We start from the raw sequence: 20,314 nt of genomic DNA on the forward strand, positions 1-20,314 counted from the left end.
ATTGTAAGTATTTTTTTTTAAAATTTGAATATATATCATTTTAATATTTAAAGTTTAGAATTAAAATCAATAAGTGTTGAATGTGATGGTAAGACACATTGTATTAGTGGAGATGTTGATTCGATCATTGAATTTAATATTGTTGAGAGAGACAACCCCAAACTCTAAATATGAGTTGTAAAACAAACATGAAAAATACAAAAAGTTTAGAATTAAAAATAAAGGTATAAATCAAAACTTAATAAATGAAGTTTTTAATTTCTTTTCCTTCATATCAGTTTTGAAATTGATAACTTTTCTTAATTTAGTTTTTGAACTTGAATTACGTTAAAAATTGGTCTCTCATTAACTTTTGAGATTATGTCGTATCATTACTTAAAATTCTAAAAATTATATAAAATCTAATAAATACAAAATAAAAATATTATAAAGAAATTTTAAAAAATTCAAAGATGACGTGACACATTTCAGAGTATCACGATAACAAGGAAATTCAAGTTTATTGATTAAATTGGAAAAATCTATCACTTGAGACTAATGTAGACAAAAAAAAAAAGAGTTATCAAGTTAGAAATTAAATGTTACTTTATCCAAAATAGAGGGACTAAATTTTAAAAGACTGAGGAGTTGTAGGACAAATAGCAGAATTAAACCTTAGACTAAATACCCACTATCTCAAGATCCATATTTTTGTTCATTCCGGGTTGACCCGTAACCATCGCAGCAAACTCCCCCACTGAAAGCCGAATTCTCTCATCAAAGCTCCCATTTTTGCAAGCCTCCTCCAAATCCATGGTGGAAACCCAGAAAGGAAGAAATGAAGCTATACCCATCTCATCGACCTCTCAAAATTCCTATCATTTTCTCAAAACAGAGATTTTGTGCTACACCCAAAGTTTCCCCTCAAGATAATGATGAAAAAGCCAAAGACGCTCAAATAATTTCCGATCTCAGACTCATTGTGCGTGGAAGGCAAAGCTGGAAGGTCGCATTAAACACCGCCATTTTCCTGAAGACCCACCACGTCGAGGAAGTCTTGATCCAAACCTTGGACGACCCGAGGTTAGCTTTACGGTTCTTTAACTTCCTAGGACTTCACAAAGGCTTCCACCACTCGGCCGAGTCGTTTTGCGTGTTGATTCACGCTTTGCTCAACGTTAATCTCTTTTGGCCCGCCTCTTCGCTTTTGCAGACGCTTTTGCTTCGTGGGTTGAGTCCGAGTGAGGCCTTTGAAGCTCTTTGGAAGGCTCATGAGAAATGTAAGTTCCATTCGAGTTTGGGTTTTGATTTGTTGATCCAACACTATGTGCAGAATAGGAGAGCTTTTGATGCTTTAATGGTATTTAGATTAATGAGGAAGTTTGATTGTCGTTTGCTGCCTCAAATTAGGACCCTAAGTGCTCTTTTGAACGACTTAGCGAAAATTAGACAGTTTGGCATTGTTTTGGAAGTGTTTGATGAGATTGTGAAAGCTGGTATTAGGCCTGATATTTTTATATACACGGTGGTGATCCGAAGTTTTTGCGAATCGAAGGATTTTGTTAGAGCTTGTGAAATGATTCATCAAATGGAGTCGAACGTGGCCGAGTTGAATGTGGTGGTGTACAATGTGCTTATCCATGGGCTTTGTAAGAATCATGGGGTGTGGGAGGCAGTTGAGGTTAAGAATGGATTGGTTAAACGGGGATTGAGAGCAGATATTATCACGTATAATACGTTAGTCCTTGGCTTATGCAGATTGGAACAATTTGATGTTGCCGTAGAGTTGATGGATGAGATGATAAAGTTGGGTTTTGTTCCGAGTGAAGCCGTAGTTACAAGTCTGGTTGAGGGGCTGAGGAGGAAGGGGAAGGTTGAAGATGCTCTTAGTTTGGTAAAGAAAGTAGGGGAAATTGGGTTAGCACCTAATTTGTTTGTTTACAATGCATTGATCAATTCATTATGCAAAAATGGGAAATTTGATGAAGCCGAGTTGCTTTACAATGAAATGGAAAGCAAGGGTTTGCATGCGAATGATGTTACTTTCTCTATTTTGATTGATTCATTTTGTAGAAGAGGTGAAATGGATATTGCACTTAGCTTTCTTAGTAAAATGAGAGAGGCGGGAATAAAAGTGACGGTCTATCCCTATAATTCTTTGATCAGTGGGTACTGCAAGTTAGGGAATTTGTGTTTAGCAGAGTCTTTTTTCAATGAGATGATTAACAACAGATTGCAGCCAACTGTGATTACTTACACATCGTTGTTGAGTGGATATTGCAATGAAGGAAAATTGCATAAGGCGTTTAGGCTATATCATGAGATGACAGGGAAGGCAATTGCTCCGAACACTTATACATATACTGCTCTTATATCCGGTCTTTGTCGAGCAAATATGATGGTGGAGGCAGTTAGATTGTTTGGTCAAATGGTAGAGAGAAACATTATGCCAAATGAGGTGACATATAATGTTCTAATTGAGGGATACTGCAAGGACGGTAACATGGTAAAAGCCTTTGAATTGTTCGGCGAAATGGTGGACAAAGGTCTTGTGCCTGATTCGTATACTTATAGATCTTTAATAAGTGGTCTTTGTTCTGTTGGTAGAGTGTCGGAAGCCAAAGAGTTCCTGGATGGTCTTCACAGAGATCACCGTAAGTTGAATGAGATGTGTTATAGTGCACTATTACATGGTTATTGCAAGGAAGGGAAAATAGAGGACGCATTGAGGACTTGTCGTGAGATGGTTGCACGAGGCATTGATATGGATCTCGTGTGTTATGGCATACTTATTGATGGAACTCTAAAACAGCATGATACAAGAAGGTTACTTGTGCTCCTAAAGGAGATGGACGATCAAGGATTGAGCCCTGACAATGTGATATACACAAGCATGATAGATGCAAACAGTAAAGTGGGAAATCTTAGGGAGGCTTTCGGGCTCTGGGATATTATGATCGGTGAAGGATGCATCCCTAATGTTGTTACATATACTGCTCTGATAAATGGCTTATGTAAGGCTGGTTTCATTGATAAAGCTGAGCTTCTTTGTAAAGAAATGCTGGTTAGTAATTTGCTCCCGAACCAGATAACATATGGATGTTTCATCGATCGGCTTGCCGAGGAAGGGAATATGGACAAAGCTGTAGAGCTTCACAATGCAATTGTTAAAGGAGTTTTAGCTAACACAGTCACGTACAATATACTTATCCGTGGCTTTTGCAAGTTAGGAAGACTTGAGGAGGCTATGGAGCTTTTAGTTGGAATGGCTGACAACGGTATTCTCCCGGATTGTATTACTTATTCAACTATAATATACGAGCACTGTAGAAGAGGTAGTTTACACGAAGCTATTCGGTTGTGGGACTCTATGCTAAATAAGGGTATAATGCCAGATACATTGGCATATAATTTTTTGATACACGGCTGTTGTGTTGCTGGAGAACTGAACAAGGCATTCGAATTGCGCGATGACATGTTCAGAAGAGGTGTTAAGCCAAGTAAGGTTACACATGATATTCTTGCTCGTGGAAATCATTCGAAGAATTCGTATGAGAATGTCGATCAGTAATCTTCTTGGAAAATGGTTTTAACGATACAAAATTATAAGGGAAACTGAACAGGGACCTGTTGTTATGGGGGTTGCCTTAATGGAAAGTATGGTTTACACTTGGTTATCTTCGAAACTGAAGGCGGTTGGACGAAGTTTAGGCAAAGATTCGGTCCGATATAGCTGGAAAAGATTAAGATTACTAGTCTTCTTGTATAGGGTACCTTGTGAACTGAGAAGATTGTGGCATATGGCTGATGGATGGCAAAGAGTTCACCTAAAGCCTTACCATTCGTTCAATGATAATAAAATCTTTACCATTTAATTTGATCATTTGTAAATTGAAGTAGGTTAGAATATGTAGTTAGTCCCTGTACTTCTACAAAATTTGAATTTTAGTCTCTGAACTTTAAAAGTTAAAAAAATTCAATCGTTTTACTTTTTCAGTTTGAAATCCTAGTCCAATCATTATTGATGTTAGTAGTTTCTGGCAAATTTTGTTAACATGTTTATTTCACGATAATCATGTTAAATAGATAAATTTTGATACAAATATGCAAACAAAGTTGATGATTGGGTTGAGATTGTTAGATTAGAAAAGTAGGATTTATTTTTAACTTTTGAAGTATAGACTAAAGCTCAAATTTTATCAAAATACAAGGACTAGTAGCATATTTAACCATTGAAGTAACAAGCACGACAAGGATCTCACTTCCCCTTTTTGTTAGTACTTTGGGGCATTTAATGTGAAAATGAGCTTTGTTCTAGTACTTTTTGAATTTGTTAATTTTAGTGCCTATATTTTTTGAAAGTTCTAAATTTAAGTCTTAACCCAAGTAGTAATAATTAAATCCGTTTGATTAAATTCAAATTCTAATCTTGTACTACTCGTACAGTTGTAGATTTATCTATATTCTTTAATTGGATCATTCTAATTTCCTTTGCTTTTTAAAATTTGAAATTTTAGTCTTAACACAAATGTATGTTGTTAAACCATTAATTGAATTATTAATTGAGTAATATGCATAAATAACAAGTTGATATTTCATTGTACATATGATAATATGTTTGTTGCATTAGATTTTAGGAATAGCAAAATTTAATGAATTTAATAGTTATTGTTTGATGAGGAATTTTTAAATTTGAAAAATATAAAAATTAAAAATAACTAAATTATAGTATAAAGAATAAATCCATAATTCTTACAAATTACAAAAACTAATAATCAAAGCTACGGATTCTACCATATCATAAAATTGAAATTACCCTAATTTGGAGAAAGCTAGGAAAGGAAAACTAAGAAAAAAATTAAGACGTAAAATACCTTTTACCCTCTCTATCTTTTTAAAATAATTTTATAAAAACGTCATCAGTGTAAAATTTCATTATAATTAATGATTTCTTTTCCTTTCTACTATTTAGTCAAACAAAAATAATTAAAATTAATTCACTTTCCTTTCTTTTACTAATTTTAAATATCCAAACAATATAATATATAATCAAGATTAAGATTAATTCAAATTCTAAATTTCTTTCATTAAATTGAAAAATATGATATAAGTTCTTATACTCCTTGTAAATTTGAAATTTAATTCATATAATTTTATTCTTAGACATTTAGTCATACATTTTCAAATTTTAAAATTCCAGTTCAAGTATTAACATTGTTAACAACTAAATTAAATTTTAAAAATAAAATAAAATTCCTAAAAATAAAAATACAAAAATTGTGAAGAGTATTTTTAGTTTTATCAATTTTTAGGATTGATTAGGCTGAGTTTTTGAGATCGTGTTAAAATAGATAGGTCTAATATCACATCGGGCTTGCGCAATATTCACGAGTATGAGTAACCAACCTGATATGCAATGGAAAAAACCCCTCAAAAAGGAGTGCTTCATATACTATTGAAGAAGATGAGACTTTTGTTTATCGACTCAACTGTAAGACACCCCGTCCGATAACTTTGAGACATGCATAACAGAATCATAAGATTCAAATGGAAATTGCTAAACTTGTTCTAGACAAAGACTTGGATATAACATCTAAACAACAAACCAAAATCATACCACCCCACCAAACTATTAACATTTCACTTGAAACAAAAGCAGAAAGCATTTTACCATCTCCATTATTCCTGCCACTTGGAGATGCCAATTTAGTTGGCACGGCTTCGAATAACATCAAGTCCCATCTCAGTCGGGTCAGTTGCCTGCAGCTCTACTTGAATACCGTCCAACTCTCTCTTGAACCTGTCCTTTGAGCTTGCATAAATCATCTTGCTTCTCACCCTTGAGGTGTCAGGAGACCTTCAAATAAACAATAAAAAACATGAACAGCAATGACTAGAATGTACAATGCTTGAGAATAATAGGCAAAAGCACTAATAGTTTTAAGCACATAACACATACCATGCAATGAAGAAAATCCTGCTTTTTTGGCAATTCTCAGCAGTCACAAAGTCAAAATCATAGACAGCATACCGACATTCGTCAGCAGGGAGGCTTGAAGTGAAATCATCATAGCTTTGACTTGGCTCACCAAGCTTTTCCACAACAACCTGCTTCTGTTTCTCCTCAATCTTGAATACTATGTAGCGGTATGTTCTTTTGGCCTTTAACTCAAGGAACTTCAGTTTGCAGTCATCATGCACAGCCATTCCAGACGCTGCATTAGCCTGTAATGGAAAGGTTCAAGGAATACATAAGATTCCATACAACAATGACCCAATTTTTTATTTTTATTTTTTTGAGGGCACAAATACAAGAACATAACAATTACATATACGAATAATATAAATCCAAATAACTGTAATTAGAATCAATAACTGTACAATGGATTGATAACCGGAATATCTCTAAACATAGACCAAAATAAATCTAGACAAGGCCCACACATGATAGGATTTAAACCAGATATATATAAAGAGAGCACAAACAGTGTTTACAAAGGTTGGACTCGAGATCACTCCCATTGGCTAGAATTCCCAAGAAATGAAATCATAATTAGGCTAATTAAAAAAAAAATCATATGTTCTTGAGTTCTCTCTCCCATTTAGAAAAAAGAACATAAAGACGGATCAATGACTCAAAACAACCGGGTCAACCAAATTGATCCAATCCCACTTTTTTTTTTCACTGTTTTGACAATGAACCATAAATTTTGAAACAACATTCTTAAAAATTTAACAGGTGTAAATGCAATATCCCAATCTTAGAGTATTAACCAACTGGGGCCACTCTAAGAGATGAATCCGATTACTTTCTTTGTGATAAAGTCAAGCAGCAACAACACCAATAATAATAAAAGTAGTTGAGATGGCATGTCACAGGTCATCAATAGGAAATCGCTTCACCAGTGATGCACATCCGCTTGTGGGGATAAAAAAGAATGAATTAAACAATATTTTTTAAATTTAAAAAACGTCATCTATCAGCGATGGACACTAGAAAAATGATCAAAATGAATCCATTAGAAAGCAAAAGCTAAAAAAGATAATGGATTAGAAAGAAAAAGAAAATCATTACAATTCGATAAACAGTTCGTTAAGCATTGTAAATCATAACGTTTATTAATATCTCAATTCAAACACAAAATTTCAAAGGAATCCGAATGGTAGATCCATGAAGATTAAGTTAAGCATTTTTATCTATAATAATTTCTCAAAATCTATATAGTGTATTGATCCGTTAAACATATTTAAGTTATAACGCTTATTAATATATGAGTTCAAAACCAAATTTTCAAAGGAACCGTAATAGTAGATCCATGAAGATTAAGTTAAGCATTGTTTTTATCTATAATAAGTTCTCGTTCAAGTTTAACAATCCAAAACGTCAATACAGCATCGAGCAGAAGATCGAACAATAATCGAAGCATGAAAACATTCATAACTATCATCATTAAACCAAAAAGCAAATCCAGCAACAACCAAAAAAAAAAAAAAGATTCAGACTATGCCAATCAGCAGAAACACAGAGTTCTACGTTCAATGTAAATAATAAATCAGATCTAAAAAATTTAAATGTTCTACTCAAGTCAAAGAAAGACAGATCGAAGACAAAGACTTGAACTGAAAATGGAAAAGAAAATAGCAGAAAAAAATTAAAAAAATGAAAAGAAAAAACTCACCATGGCTTCTTCTCTAGGTAGAGCTTACAGAGAGAAAATCTAGGGCAACAAAAATATCCAAAATTAAAAATGAGAGAGGGAATTATTGGGCTTTCTCAAAGAGACTGTGAGCGATAATAAATTTCTAGTTCTTTTTTGAATTTTTTTTCCTTTCTTTTTTGTGCTGAAGTGAAATATTTTAGTGGTTTTAATTATTTATTTATATATTCTTTTTGGGGTTCCACTCCGCTCCATATCATGATGGAGATCGTGCGAGACAACGAAGACAGAAAAAGTATCTTGTCCACTGATAAAAAGACACGTGTATTAAGTTAAAATGTTTGATTTGCCCCCAATACAAGGTTCTTTTCGCGGTCGGCTACTCGGTTTTTTCGACACGGAAAGAACTTGGATTTCCCACATAGACATAGTAAGATGAGCCCAATACAAATATATCTCGGAAAGCAAGCCCAACGTACCCTTAAAAAGGGTTGGCATATATATGAATTATAACTATGACTTTAATTGAAAAAGTAAAAAAATAAAATAAAAATAATGTGCCAGTTTATTATAGGTAAAAATGACATTACTGCTCAAAATGATGGTTCATGGCTATGAATGCCAGGCTTCTTCTTGCACTATCAAAATCCTTTAGTTAAACCAAATCTAAACAGGGTGGATGTAAAATTCTGTTCTCTTATGAACAGCAAAGATCAACTAATCAAATGTTATACATTGTATGATTATTATTTTTAACAATTTTATTATAAATTCTGATTATATTTGTTTTTTGATACAATATTTAGAATTATCCACGACACTCCTCAATCCATAAATAATAGGATAATACAATCTTCAGCGCACTCGAACTTACATTCACCTACTTTGACAATAATGCTCATGTCAATCCAATATATTGATATTGTATAGTAACCTTCATTCAGTTTCTATTTTGTAACCATCCTTTACATCTTTATAACTGAAAAAGGCTTGGTTTTTAGCCGTGAGTTTCCTGCGAGGTTCTTATAACTGAAGAAGGTAATAGTGCCAGGTCTTTTTTTGGCTGAGTAGAGAGGTTTACTTTGTTTCTTGGTGGTCATAATCTTTCTTGGTTCAATCTTTGAAAGATCAGTCTTAATGGTTCCAGAAGTAGGTTCTGGTCATGGTGGAAATTCTTGCAACATGGCCTTGGTCTCATTGTAAGCTATCAATTCGACAACCTCCAACCCGACCAGCATCTGTCTTCTATCCTTCCGCTATGATGAATGTGCTTTGCAAGCAATGTGACAAATACCTTGGCGAGAGATTAGTAAGTTTTTTTGCACTAACTATACCTTTCATTTGGTTAAAATTTGTTATTACTCCCTCTATTATATGTGAGTTGTAAATTTAATCTTTGTAATTTAATTTGGTAATTTTTAATTCTTATTCTTTTTAAAATTGAAATTTAAATCTTGATCAAATTGTAGCTATTGAAATCATTAAGTTTTGTTACTTTTAAAAGAAAAATATTAAAACATATAATCATACGTGTAATGTCATTATAGTTTGATAAAATGGATTTAACTATTGCGTTTATGTCAAGACTAAAATTTCAAAATTTGAAAAGTATAAGGACTAAAATGATCAAATTGAAAATATAGATCAAATCTACAACTTTATGGATAGTACAAGACTAATAACGAAATTAAGTACTACCCATTTGGGTTAAAACTAAAATTTTAAAATAAAATGTATATATATATATATATATATATATAGACTAAAATTGACCAATTCAAAAGTATATGGATTAATATCAACCAAGTAAGATAAAATCAACAAAATACAAAGATTAACGACAAAATTAATCATTCTAACTTTTTCTATTAAGACATTTGGTTCCCGTCCTATGTAAATCAATCATATTTTATAATTATTGATTTTGTTTATATATTATTTGTGGTTGCATATATTTAACATAAAATTGTCTTTCATTTACTATTTTCAGGTTACGGGCGTTACGGCTGGAGTTGGATTGCCCCGGCTGCCTATAGGGTCGAGCACAGAACAAAAGTTTATGTTGAATCCGTAAGTTTTTTCTTGTTTAATTATTATTTTAATCTCTCTATCGATTTAGTTTTTTTACATTAATTTTATATAATTTAGTCACTACTTAAAATTGATTTTTCTTGTTATAGAAATGGATTTTTCTTGAAATAATTTTAAGTATTCATTTGACATAAAATTTATTATATAAGTTGAATATGAAAATGGTGGCTTTGCAGGGGGGAGTTGCTGTATTGGAACGGAAGCCGGTTGACTTATGCTCTCACACTCAATCCAGTCTGTAACAACGAATAGTGAATTCTAAGCAAAGTAGGAATGCAATTTCAACAAGGAAAAGCAAGTGTTGCTGGTTTTTTTTTTCTTTTCATTTTAGCTTCTGTTTTTGGTCTAAGGGCCGAATGGTCATCAACGTACTGTAAATGTGAGGTTGGCTTCGTTAGTTTTTGAATGAGATTGTGCAGTTAAAATAAGGATTTTACAGCCAGGCAACATTTTGTGCAGGGAAACTGTTCAAGTATCTTTGACGCGCTTTAGAACATATATAGTTTTACATTTGTTTAATATATAAAACTTAATATCTATGTAGGAATTTTATTGTGACTTTTGGTGTGAGGAATATGTACCTAGACTGATTAAATGCCACTATGAAAAAACCCTGCATACATTTGATGTAGTTAACATTGGTCATGGTCTTTGATATATATGCCTATAAACTCAAGTACCGTCGAATTTCACTTGAGTCCAGCTGTGTGGAGTTCGAATTCTGGTATTTATAAACTGTTCCCATACTGGAGCTGCAGCCTCCTTTGTACTATAAAAGAAAGTTTAACGTATATTAATGAAGCTCTATATATGATATAAACAATGGTGGAGAAAAAGACTATCAACTACGTTTTAAAGCCATAAAGCTGCAAAGTCATAAGTTTTTAATCCAAATTAATCCAATCAGCTTGTAATGTACTTATATACCTTTGAATAAGATTTAACATATTTTTGTCTCTCGTTTAGTTTTTTCAACCTATGGTTAGAGCTGGACAGTCCGATGTCCCTATGATGTCGAGAAGGAGAAGAAGATTTATATTGCATATATAAGTTCCTTCATTTTATTACTTCTTTTTGGGTTGAAAAAGTTGGTTTTTGAATAAAAATGGCAGCTTGCAGGATTAGTAGCATACCTGCTGTTGGCTTTGGCAGTTAAAAACAAGGATTTTAAGGCCAAAGCCAACTTTTTTATGCATGGAAACTAATCAGGTGAGCATCTTTGATGTGCTATAAAACATTATTTTACATTTGTTTAGTATATAAATTGTTCATTTTTTTCCTTTCTCATAAAATTTAATATCTATGTGTAGAATCCTCTTGTCATATTTCTCAATTTGTGACTGATGCAGATGGGAATCTGGTTGACAATCCAGATTTTTTGCTATATAAACAGCAAGATAAGCTTCTGGCCTCCTGGTTACTTTCTACTGTATGTGATGAGAGTCTACTGTACTTGATAAATGCCAAAACTAGTTATGATGTAGTTATGACCACCGAAAGAAAGTTTACAACTCATTCCAGTATTAAACTTTCAAGTCTCAGACACCTGCTGTATTTTCAAACGAAGGGGCAACTATCTATCAAAGAATATTTATTCAAGATCAAACACATGTGTGATGTTCTGGCTGCAACTGGAACTGGCATTTCTGATCAAGAACAAGTTAGTATTGTTCTTGTTGGACTTGTAAATGACTATGAATCTGTTCGAGTTGCAGCCTCTGCAACTAATGTCTCTCTTGAGTTACTGAGATGTCGAGTGATTGTGAGTCCAGACAAAATGAATTTGTTAGTAATCTTCCTATGAAAGCTAATGTAGCTCAGCAGGAAAAGAGTGATGAATCAGATCAGTCAAAGAGTTCAGACAAAATGAATTTGCAAAGCGATTCGTTTTTAATCCAATTTAGTCCGACCAGCTTGTAATGTACTTATATACCTTTGAATAAGATGAACATATTTTTGTCTCTTGTTTAATATATTCAGCCTACGGTTATAGCTGGACAGCCCGATGTCCCTATGATGTCGAGAAGGAGAAGAAGGGTTATATTGCATATATAAGCTCCTTCATTTTATTACTTTTTTTGGGTTGAAAAAGTTGGTTTTTGAATAAAAATGGCAGCTTGCAGGATTAGTAGCATACCTGCTGTTGGCTTTGGCAGTTAAAAACAAGGGTTTTAAGGCCAAAGCCAGCTTTTTTATGCATGGAAACTAATCAGGTGAGCATCTTTGATGTGCTATAAAACATTATTTTACATTTGTTTAGTATATAAATTGTTGATTTTTTTTTCTTTCTCATGAAATTTAATATCTATGTATGTATTTTGTTTGTAGCATTTAGTGTTAGTAATATGCTTGATCAAGGCCTAAGCTGAGTAATGCCACTGTAAAAAGCCTGCATTTTATGTTGGGTCAAGGTCGAATTTCACTTCACTCTAGCTTTTTGCAATTGACTATGCTTATGACAATCATCAATCACCTACAAATGGAAAGTTCAACATATTTTTTAGGGTTTTTTTACACAAATAGTATAGAAAAAAAAATACTAAAATAGGATGTCAGAACAAAATTTACCAAAATAGATTACTTTTTCAGTAGAGCCTATTAGATAGGCGCCAATGAATAAAATAATAATAAATTTTTTGAATAAAATATAATTTTATACTTTTTTTAATATTTTTTTAAAAAAATACGGGTTAAAATACGGCCGGGTCGGGTCGGGTCGGGTGGCGCCTATCTAGTAGGCGCCAATGAAGGAGCCTCATGGAGAGGCGCCAATTGTGCCCTCTGCCCACCGTTGCAGCCCCTGCATGCTGCTGCATGTGTTGTCCCTTCATGCTTTTTTTCTTTTGCCTATAAGTAATTGCAAATGATCCCAACGCCACACGGTAGAGAAAAAAAAAAGAGAGAAAGGAGAAGAAGAGAAAGAGAAAAAGAAGAAGAGAAGAAGAAGAAGAAAGAAGAAAAAAAGGTAATGTATTTTTTTAATAAATAATTTTGTTTATAATTTAAAAGTTTATAGTTTGTGAATTTTTAGGATATATTTTAGAAGATATTGTGAATTTTTGTTATTAATTATTAATTATAAATTATCTATATTTAGTGTTTATAGTTTAGATTAGAATTTTGTATGAATATTTTAACTTTTTGTATGAATATTGTAATGTTGTATGAATATTGTAATTATTTTATAATTAAATTTGTATTTATAGTTTTGGATTAGTAAATTTTTGTATGAATATTGTAATTTTGTATGAATATTATAATTTTTTTGTATGAATATTGTAATATTATAGTTTTGTATGAATATTGCAATTTTTTGTACGAATATTGTAATTTTGTAACTTTGTATGAATATTATAATTTTTTGTATGAATATTGTAATATTATAATTTTGTATGAATATTGTAATTTTTTGTATGAATATTGTAATATTGTAATTTTGTATGAATATTGTAATGTGGGATATATTGTAATATTGTAATTTTTGTATGAATATTATAATTATTTTATAATTTATTTGTTAGTAATTTGAGATTATGTTATAAATTTTGTGTTTGTAATTATTTAAAATTTAATTTATTAGTAATTTAGGATTAAGCTATAAGTTGTTGTGTTTAGTTTAGTATTTGGTGAATTTAACATATAAAGTTTATAAAAAATTAAAAATCATTTCATTAAAAGTTTAATTATAAAAAATTAAAATCATTTTATTAAAAGTTTAATTATAACGGCTTTTTAATCATATAATTGTTGTTAACTCATTTAATTTTTATATAATGTAACTTTTATATAATTAAATTTTATTTGATTTTGTATTTATTTAACAGTAATTATTGATTTTTGAAACAAATTAATGAATTCATTTTTTTATTATAGATTTGCAGAAATGGGTTCTCTAATTAATAATAATCACATATCAAGTATTATTAATGAGATGGTAATAAAATTTATTTTGATATTCATGTTATTTGTTGAATTAAATTATATTGTATTAATTATTTTGCTAATTTAATAATGTCGTGGTCCGTATCATGCATTAAGGGCCGTGTTAATAGTGTAGGGTTTCACCGGATGAACGCCTAATACCATACTTAGAGTTAGCGGGTTGGATCGATGCATTGATTCGGACTTTTGATCTGCGATACGACTTGATTTCCGCTTTAGTCGAGCGATGGCGTCCGGAGACCCACACATTTCATTTGCCGTGCGGAGAGTGTACCGTCACTCTAGAGGATGTTGCAGTACAGCTCGGGCTTCCCATAGACGGGAATGCGGTCACGGGCGTAAGTTCAATCTCTAGGCCGGCTACCCTTTGCAATGAATTACTTGGACGCTCGCCAAGTAAGGCGAAATTTACCAGTTTGAGATTTTCATGGCTACATGCCAATTTTGAGCATTTGCCAAGTACTGCTAATGAATGGGAGGTGATGCAGGCTGTTCGAGCTTACATTATGCACCTTATAGGGGGTGTACTCATGCCGGATGCAAACGACAGTAAGGTTCACTTGATGTACTTACCTTTATTATCCAATTTGCATAACACTCGTTCATACAGTTGGGGGTCCGCAGTTTTAGCCATGCTGTATCGCGAACTTTGTCGGACAACAAATCCTTCTGCGGTTGACATAGGCGGATGCCTCATACTGCTAGTTCTTATCTAAATAAAATTATAATGGTTTAAAAATGTCTCCATAACTGCAACAAATTGTAGACAATTTTGTGATTCAAACCATATTTATGTAATGAAGTACATATCAATTTCTACCCGATTGAGACGATTGTCCAACATGGTAGTTTCGGAGAGGGCATTTACTCCGATTATGACCGGGTAATCTGCATACGCCACACAAATTCCCGTCAGATTTCTCCCTAATGTCCATTTCGTTATGGATTCTGGATGATTGCGGACGACCTTTCAGGTTTCTACGCAACCTTATGTCTGGGACTATCTCGAAGGTCGTCGGAGGTACCTCCCAAGTAGATAGGTCAGGAAGCATGGGGAACTCGTTTTCCCATACACGCAACATGCGTTCGATGGTGTACACTTCATCGATAAATTGTTCTACATTGAGCCCAACTTTAGCACAAGCTGCCACGACGTGTGCACGTGGAAAATGAAGTGTTTGAAACCTCCTGCAATCGCACCGTCTATTTCGGAGATCAACTCCGTAGGACCTAGGTGGTATACTGGGTCGACAACCGATGGTCTCTGTAACTCGAAACGTTTCATTATGTCGTGAATATACTTCTACTGTCATCGACCTCGCCATTCGACGGTTTACAACCATTGCATCCCTAATGCCTTCGACAAAGACATGTCCCGCCTCCATCTGGTTCACTTGTTGCTGACCCATTCTTGGCATCAAGGTAGCCAACTTGTAGAACGTTGCCGAGAAGACAAATGAAATTGGAAGATGTCGTGTTTTTAATAACACAGCGTTGATCCCCTCCACTAAGTTTGTAGTCATTTGACCATAACGAAAGCCCTCGTCAAAACATTGAGTCCATTGCCACGGCTCCATGGTACCCAGCCACTGCCGGAAAGATGTGTTGGTTTGACCCTCCATGTCACTCTCAAGTCAGGCCATTCTTTGGCGAAAAATGTGTGGCTCTAGCTCGTACGCTGCATATGTATTAAAAAATTTAAGTTACAGTATTGCTCTAAAACATTAAAACTTATATTTAAAAGATAAGGTAATTCTTTACCCATTCTCACAACTTGTCTCTTCCAGTCTGCATTCTTATAATCTCGCTGGAAGTTAGCCACGATGTGCCGGATGCAGTAAACAGATCTTCATGGTACACCAGAACGCCTAATGGCTGCAATTAATCATTTCCCTCTATCAGAAATGATGCAAATATTATCATTGCTAATCACATACCTCTGCAAGTTGGTAAGAAAAAACTTCCACGATTCCATGTTCTCCTTATCGACGATGGAAAATGCTATCGGGAGTACGTTCCTGTTGCCGTCTTGAGCAACCGCAAGAAGTAAGATCTGTGTGTATTTTCCATATAGCCAGGTTCCATCTACTTGCACAAATGGTTTGCAGTGGGGAAATGTGCACACACATTGACCAAAAGTCCAGAACATCAGATGGAAAATTCTTTTTCTCGATTGTAGTTGGTCATTTGGCCCGTAATAAGATCGTGTCTGCAGCTCAATTACAGTCCCCGACACGTGTTCCCTCATGGCGGCTATCCATCCCTATAATTCATTGTACGATGCATCGAAATCTCCGTACAATTGCTCTATTGCCATCTATTTAGCTATCCATGCCTTCCGGTATGATACTCGATACTGAAATCGTGCTTGTATTTCAGCAATCAGTACCGAAACTTTAATGGTCGGCATGTCTTTCACCATTGGCATGATGCATGTACAGATAGTTTTGGAGTCAAGTTTTCGATGATCTTCTGTCATACGTGTTGAAGTGCATGTGTGGGGCCCAACAAATTTTCGTATCTCCCATATCTGCGACTTCTGCATAAATGCAGCTCGTATCCGCCAATTGCAGCCTTCTACCGAACTCCAACACTCTCCAATATATAATGTTGGTTTAGACTCGATGACTTTGTAATCTACTAATATATTCATGCTATACCGCTTAATCGCAAACATGCATTGTTCCTTACTTTCAAATCTCTGGCCCACGCGTAACTCATCTGGATCAGAATATCGCCCATTCGGTAAGCATGTGGTATTTCGGGTACTCAAAACTCAATTTACTGTCTTTGTCAGACGGGTCTATCCGAGACATGTGTGCCCAGGATTATTGTGTATCACAATCGACGAATCTGGTTTCAATCGAAGACGATTAACGTTTCCATCCTCATTCACGCCTTCGTCGTCAATATCATCTGGGACCTCGTCTGCGTCGGGATCACTCTCACTATCCACTTCGTAATCAACAGGATCACTACTATAGTATACATCATCACCAATCACATCAATCTCGGCTGCAGCATTAAGATCAATATTTATCCCATGTATAGGTGATTGACTATCAACATACGATACCGGAACCACCATACACGGCACTTCAACTCCATCTTCTTCACCTAATGGAGTGGGATCTTCAGTTGCCTCCACACTGGCTAACTCAGCAAATAACTGAATCGGTGCATTTTTGTTACTCTCAGTCTCACAATAAAGAGCGACCATTGTCTCCACGTCTTCATCGTCTACAAGTTCTATTTCGGTAAATTTTATTGGATCTGTTGAAACTGGAAACTTGTAGGAAACTTGTAGAAAACTTTTGATATCCTTCTCCCACAACGTCTATAAATTTTTTCACTAATTTTTTCCTTCATATCATCAAACGAGATATTTCTATCAAATCTCATTGCTACTTGTTTGCGACATTCAAATATACATCCCACAGTTGTTGTCAAAATTTCTCCATCGAAATAAACGCATACAAAAAACTGATTATCCATTTTCAATACTAGATCTGTAAAAAAAAATTTTAAATTTCTTAAAACAGTTTCAAAATGTAAACAAATTACATAAAAATTTTAATGCAAAATTTTTCATTCAGAAGCTAACAAAATTAATAACATGACAAAATAACTTTCAAATAATAAAATTACTAACAATACTCTACATCCTATTTAAAAAGAAAAACCAAAATACCTAATTTTTTTCTTCTTTTCCTTCATTCTTTTCTTCTGCTTCCTTCCTTCTTATTTCTTTCGTTTCTGGAGTAAAATTTATGTCTGTGTTGGGGGTATTTATAGAGAAAAATAATAGCATTAGCGCCTTTCAGAATGGCACCAACATTGGCGCCTCCCAGGTAGGCACCACCATTGGTGCCTCCCAGGTAGGCACCACCATTGGCGCCAATACTATGTATTATACGGGTTATATACTAACCCGGAAAAGTATAAAATTATATTTTATTCAAAAAAAAAATTATTATTTTATTCATTGGCGCCTATCTAATAGACTCCAATGAAAAAGTAACCTATTTTGGTAAATTTTTTTTCTGACATCCTATTTTAGTTTTTTTTTTTCTATACTATTTGTGTAAAAAACCTATTTTTTAGAAACCAAGAATTTGGGTTAAAAAAACGTATTATTCAAAGGTCAATTGTTGCAGATTCCTCTTACATGCCTTGTCAGGCAAATCACTGTCGACTACAAGACAAAGTAACAGTTTACCTAATATGTATGTGACAATAATATTTGTTGTTTACATTCAGATGCCTTGCTAATTGGGTTCAAGAAGATATCAGCCTCATTAATATTACTGGTATTTTGTGGGAGATCTCCTGGGCCAAAATAATAATAAAAAGTCAACCAATGAATTGAATACAATAATATTTTCTTATACTATCTACAGAAAACTTTTCTTATGGCATCTAAGAGCAGCAAACTGTTGAAATACTACATAAAACATATATTCAAAGGTCAAAATTTGCAGATTTCTCTCCCATGCCTGGTAAGGCAAGTCACTGTTCTTGTCTCAGTTAACTATCATACCCCTGCAGCAAGACAAAATAACATAATTATCGTACCCTGCAAGAAGATACCGGCTTCATTTATATTACTGGTATTTTGTGATACAGCTCCAGGGCCAAAATAGTAGCGTATTTGTTGTGATTAAATATCCCAGATTCATAATTACGACAACGGCAAACAAAGCATTGCTTTATTTTTAATCTCCCTATGCCTTCAAACCTTTGTATTCTGCATTCTAACGCCTATATATTAACGAGAGTAATTCTTCAACTCCAAGCCTACATCACAGCAGCAATGGAGTCGTCTAAGCTTCTCATTGCCCTTTTCGTTTTCCAAGTTTTCTTCCCTTGCCATATGTCAATCCAAGCAGCTCCCGAGAACTCGGACCTTTTCCGAGAATACATAGGAGCTGAATTCAACAACGTTAAATTCACTGATGTTCCCATTGATTCAAACGTTGAATTCCACTTCATTCTTTCATTTGCCATAGACTATGACAGCACCTCAGGTTCTCCTTCTCCAACAAATGGGAAGTTTAATGTCTTTTGCGACTCTGATAACCTCAGTCCTTCCCAAGTTTCTTCCATCAAGAGCACCCATTCAAATGTTAAAGTAGCTTTGAGCTTAGGAGGGGACAGTGTGGGAGATAGCTATGCTTACTTCGACCCTTCCTCTGTAGATTCTTGGGTTTCTAATGCAGTTTCTTCACTCACAGATATCATCCAAGAGTACCACTTGGATGGGATTGATATTGACTATGAGCACTTCAATGCTGATCCTGACACCTTCGCTGAGTGCATTGGGAAACTCGTAAAAACCCTCAAGGATAATGGAGTGATCTCTTTCGCTTCCATAGCTCCATTTGACGATGATGATGTTCAAAGTCATTACAAGGCCTTGTGGCAAAGCTATGGTGACCTCATAGACTATGTCAACTTCCAGTTTTACGCCTATGATCAAGGAACAACGGTCTCTCAGTTCATCAGTTACTTCAACACCCAAAGCTCTAACTATAATGGTGGTAAGGTTTTAGCCAGCTTTATAAGCGACGGCAGCGGTGGCTTGACACCGGAAAACGGCTTCTTTACTGCCTGCAGTAGGCTGAAGGGTGAGAACAAACTCCATGGGATATTTGTTTGGTCTGCAGATGACTCTAAGAGAAATGGTTTCCGCTATGAAAAGCAATCACAAGCTCTACTCGCAATGTCCCACTAGTATTTCTCTGTTATCTAACGCACTGAATATGAGTTAAACATTCACATTAGGGGGTGTATTATATGTGTATTAGCTTTCTGTTGTATAAATATATATGGGATATTAGCCTTCTGTCGCTAACTCGGGCTTAATCCAATTGATTCATGCAATCACCCTAAAATTAAGAGGCGACATCCAGCATGTCTTGAGTTCGAATCCTGGTATTTATAACATCTACCCATACTAGAGCTGCAGCCTTCTTTGTATTAAAAAGGAACGTTTGATGTATATTAATGAAGCTGAATGTGAATGTCAATATTCTGATATACACAACGGTGGAGAAAAAGACTATCAACTAGATTTTGAGCCATAAAGCTGTAGAGCTACTTAAGCTTGCATGACCATACATTATCCCATACCGTATATATTGTAGTACATAGTTTATATATTCTAGGCTTGTAATCCCTCGTTTATATTATATAATCCAGCTGTTTGTGGTATATAGTTTGATTTAGACATTTCTCCACTTCTTCTAGTCATTATAATTATATAATTATACAAGCTACTGATAAAAAATGAATAAATTTTAATATTAACCCATATATATTGTAGTTTATAATTTCAGCTGGTCCCTTTCAATCTTGACAGTTACAACTGGAAAAGAAGCAATCTATCTGCTTTCTTGTTGTTTATATAAAATCCATGAGCTGAAACCATTCCCATTTCTCCAAACTCACATCCAAGAACCCTTTCGCTGCTTTCTTCTCCCTCTGAAATCTGGACGTTATAATATTACGATGGGTGTTTCTTGGACACGGCTCAAATAATTTCTGAAAGTACTTGTCTCTTGGATTCCAATGGCCACAAACCCTGTCAGATATCGATTGAATACTCGAAATAGTTTCTTCTTATGCCGCACTTGCAGAAACCA

At 34.2% G+C, this 20,314-nt stretch overlaps 3 protein-coding genes across 3 annotated transcripts; 2 read left to right on the top strand and 1 right to left on the bottom strand.

The window, feature by feature from the left end:
- Nucleotides 1–714: 714 nt before the first annotated feature.
- LOC105788871 (putative pentatricopeptide repeat-containing protein At5g59900) lies at nt 715–3,983 on the top strand. Its single transcript, XM_012615936.2, has one exon. It carries the CDS (start codon nt 818–820, stop codon nt 3,548–3,550), a length of 2,733 nt encoding a protein of 910 aa, XP_012471390.2. The 5' UTR covers nt 715–817; the 3' UTR covers nt 3,551–3,983.
- A 1,408-nt stretch (nt 3,984–5,391) lies between these two features.
- On the bottom strand, nt 5,392–7,841 carry LOC105788872 (actin-depolymerizing factor 2). Its single transcript, XM_012615937.2, has 3 exons — nt 7,659–7,841; nt 5,939–6,204; nt 5,392–5,836 (listed from the first exon to the last, which is right to left on the bottom strand). The coding sequence occupies exons 1-3, from the start codon at nt 7,659–7,661 to the stop codon at nt 5,686–5,688; spliced, it is 420 nt and encodes a 139-aa protein (XP_012471391.1). The 5' UTR covers nt 7,662–7,841; the 3' UTR covers nt 5,392–5,685.
- A 10,642-nt stretch (nt 7,842–18,483) lies between these two features.
- LOC105788873 (chitinase 2) lies at nt 18,484–19,404 on the top strand. The gene has a single exon (XM_012615938.2). The coding sequence runs from the start codon at nt 18,484–18,486 to the stop codon at nt 19,402–19,404; it is 921 nt and encodes a 306-aa protein (XP_012471392.2).
- The last annotated feature ends 910 nt before the right edge of the window (nt 19,405–20,314 follow it).

Source organism: Gossypium raimondii, chromosome 2 (assembly GCF_025698545.1).
Source record: "Gossypium raimondii isolate GPD5lz chromosome 2, ASM2569854v1, whole genome shotgun sequence".
NCBI lineage: Eukaryota > Viridiplantae > Streptophyta > Magnoliopsida > Malvales > Malvaceae > Gossypium > Gossypium raimondii.

What these genes read in the sequence shown, in the direction of transcription:
- LOC105788872 (XM_012615937.2), bottom strand. An exon ending in AGGATTTTCTTCATTGCATG is followed by an intron (nt 5,837 to 5,938) that starts GTATGTGTTATG and finishes GTTTATTTGAAG; the next exon opens with GTCTCCTGACACCTCAAGGG.
- LOC105788871 (XM_012615936.2), top strand. Translation starts at nt 818, where the DNA reads ATGAAGCTATACCCATCTCATCGACCTCTCAAAATTCCTATCATTTTC.
- LOC105788873 (XM_012615938.2), top strand. Translation starts at nt 18,484, where the DNA reads ATGGAGTCGTCTAAGCTTCTCATTGCCCTTTTCGTTTTCCAAGTTTTC.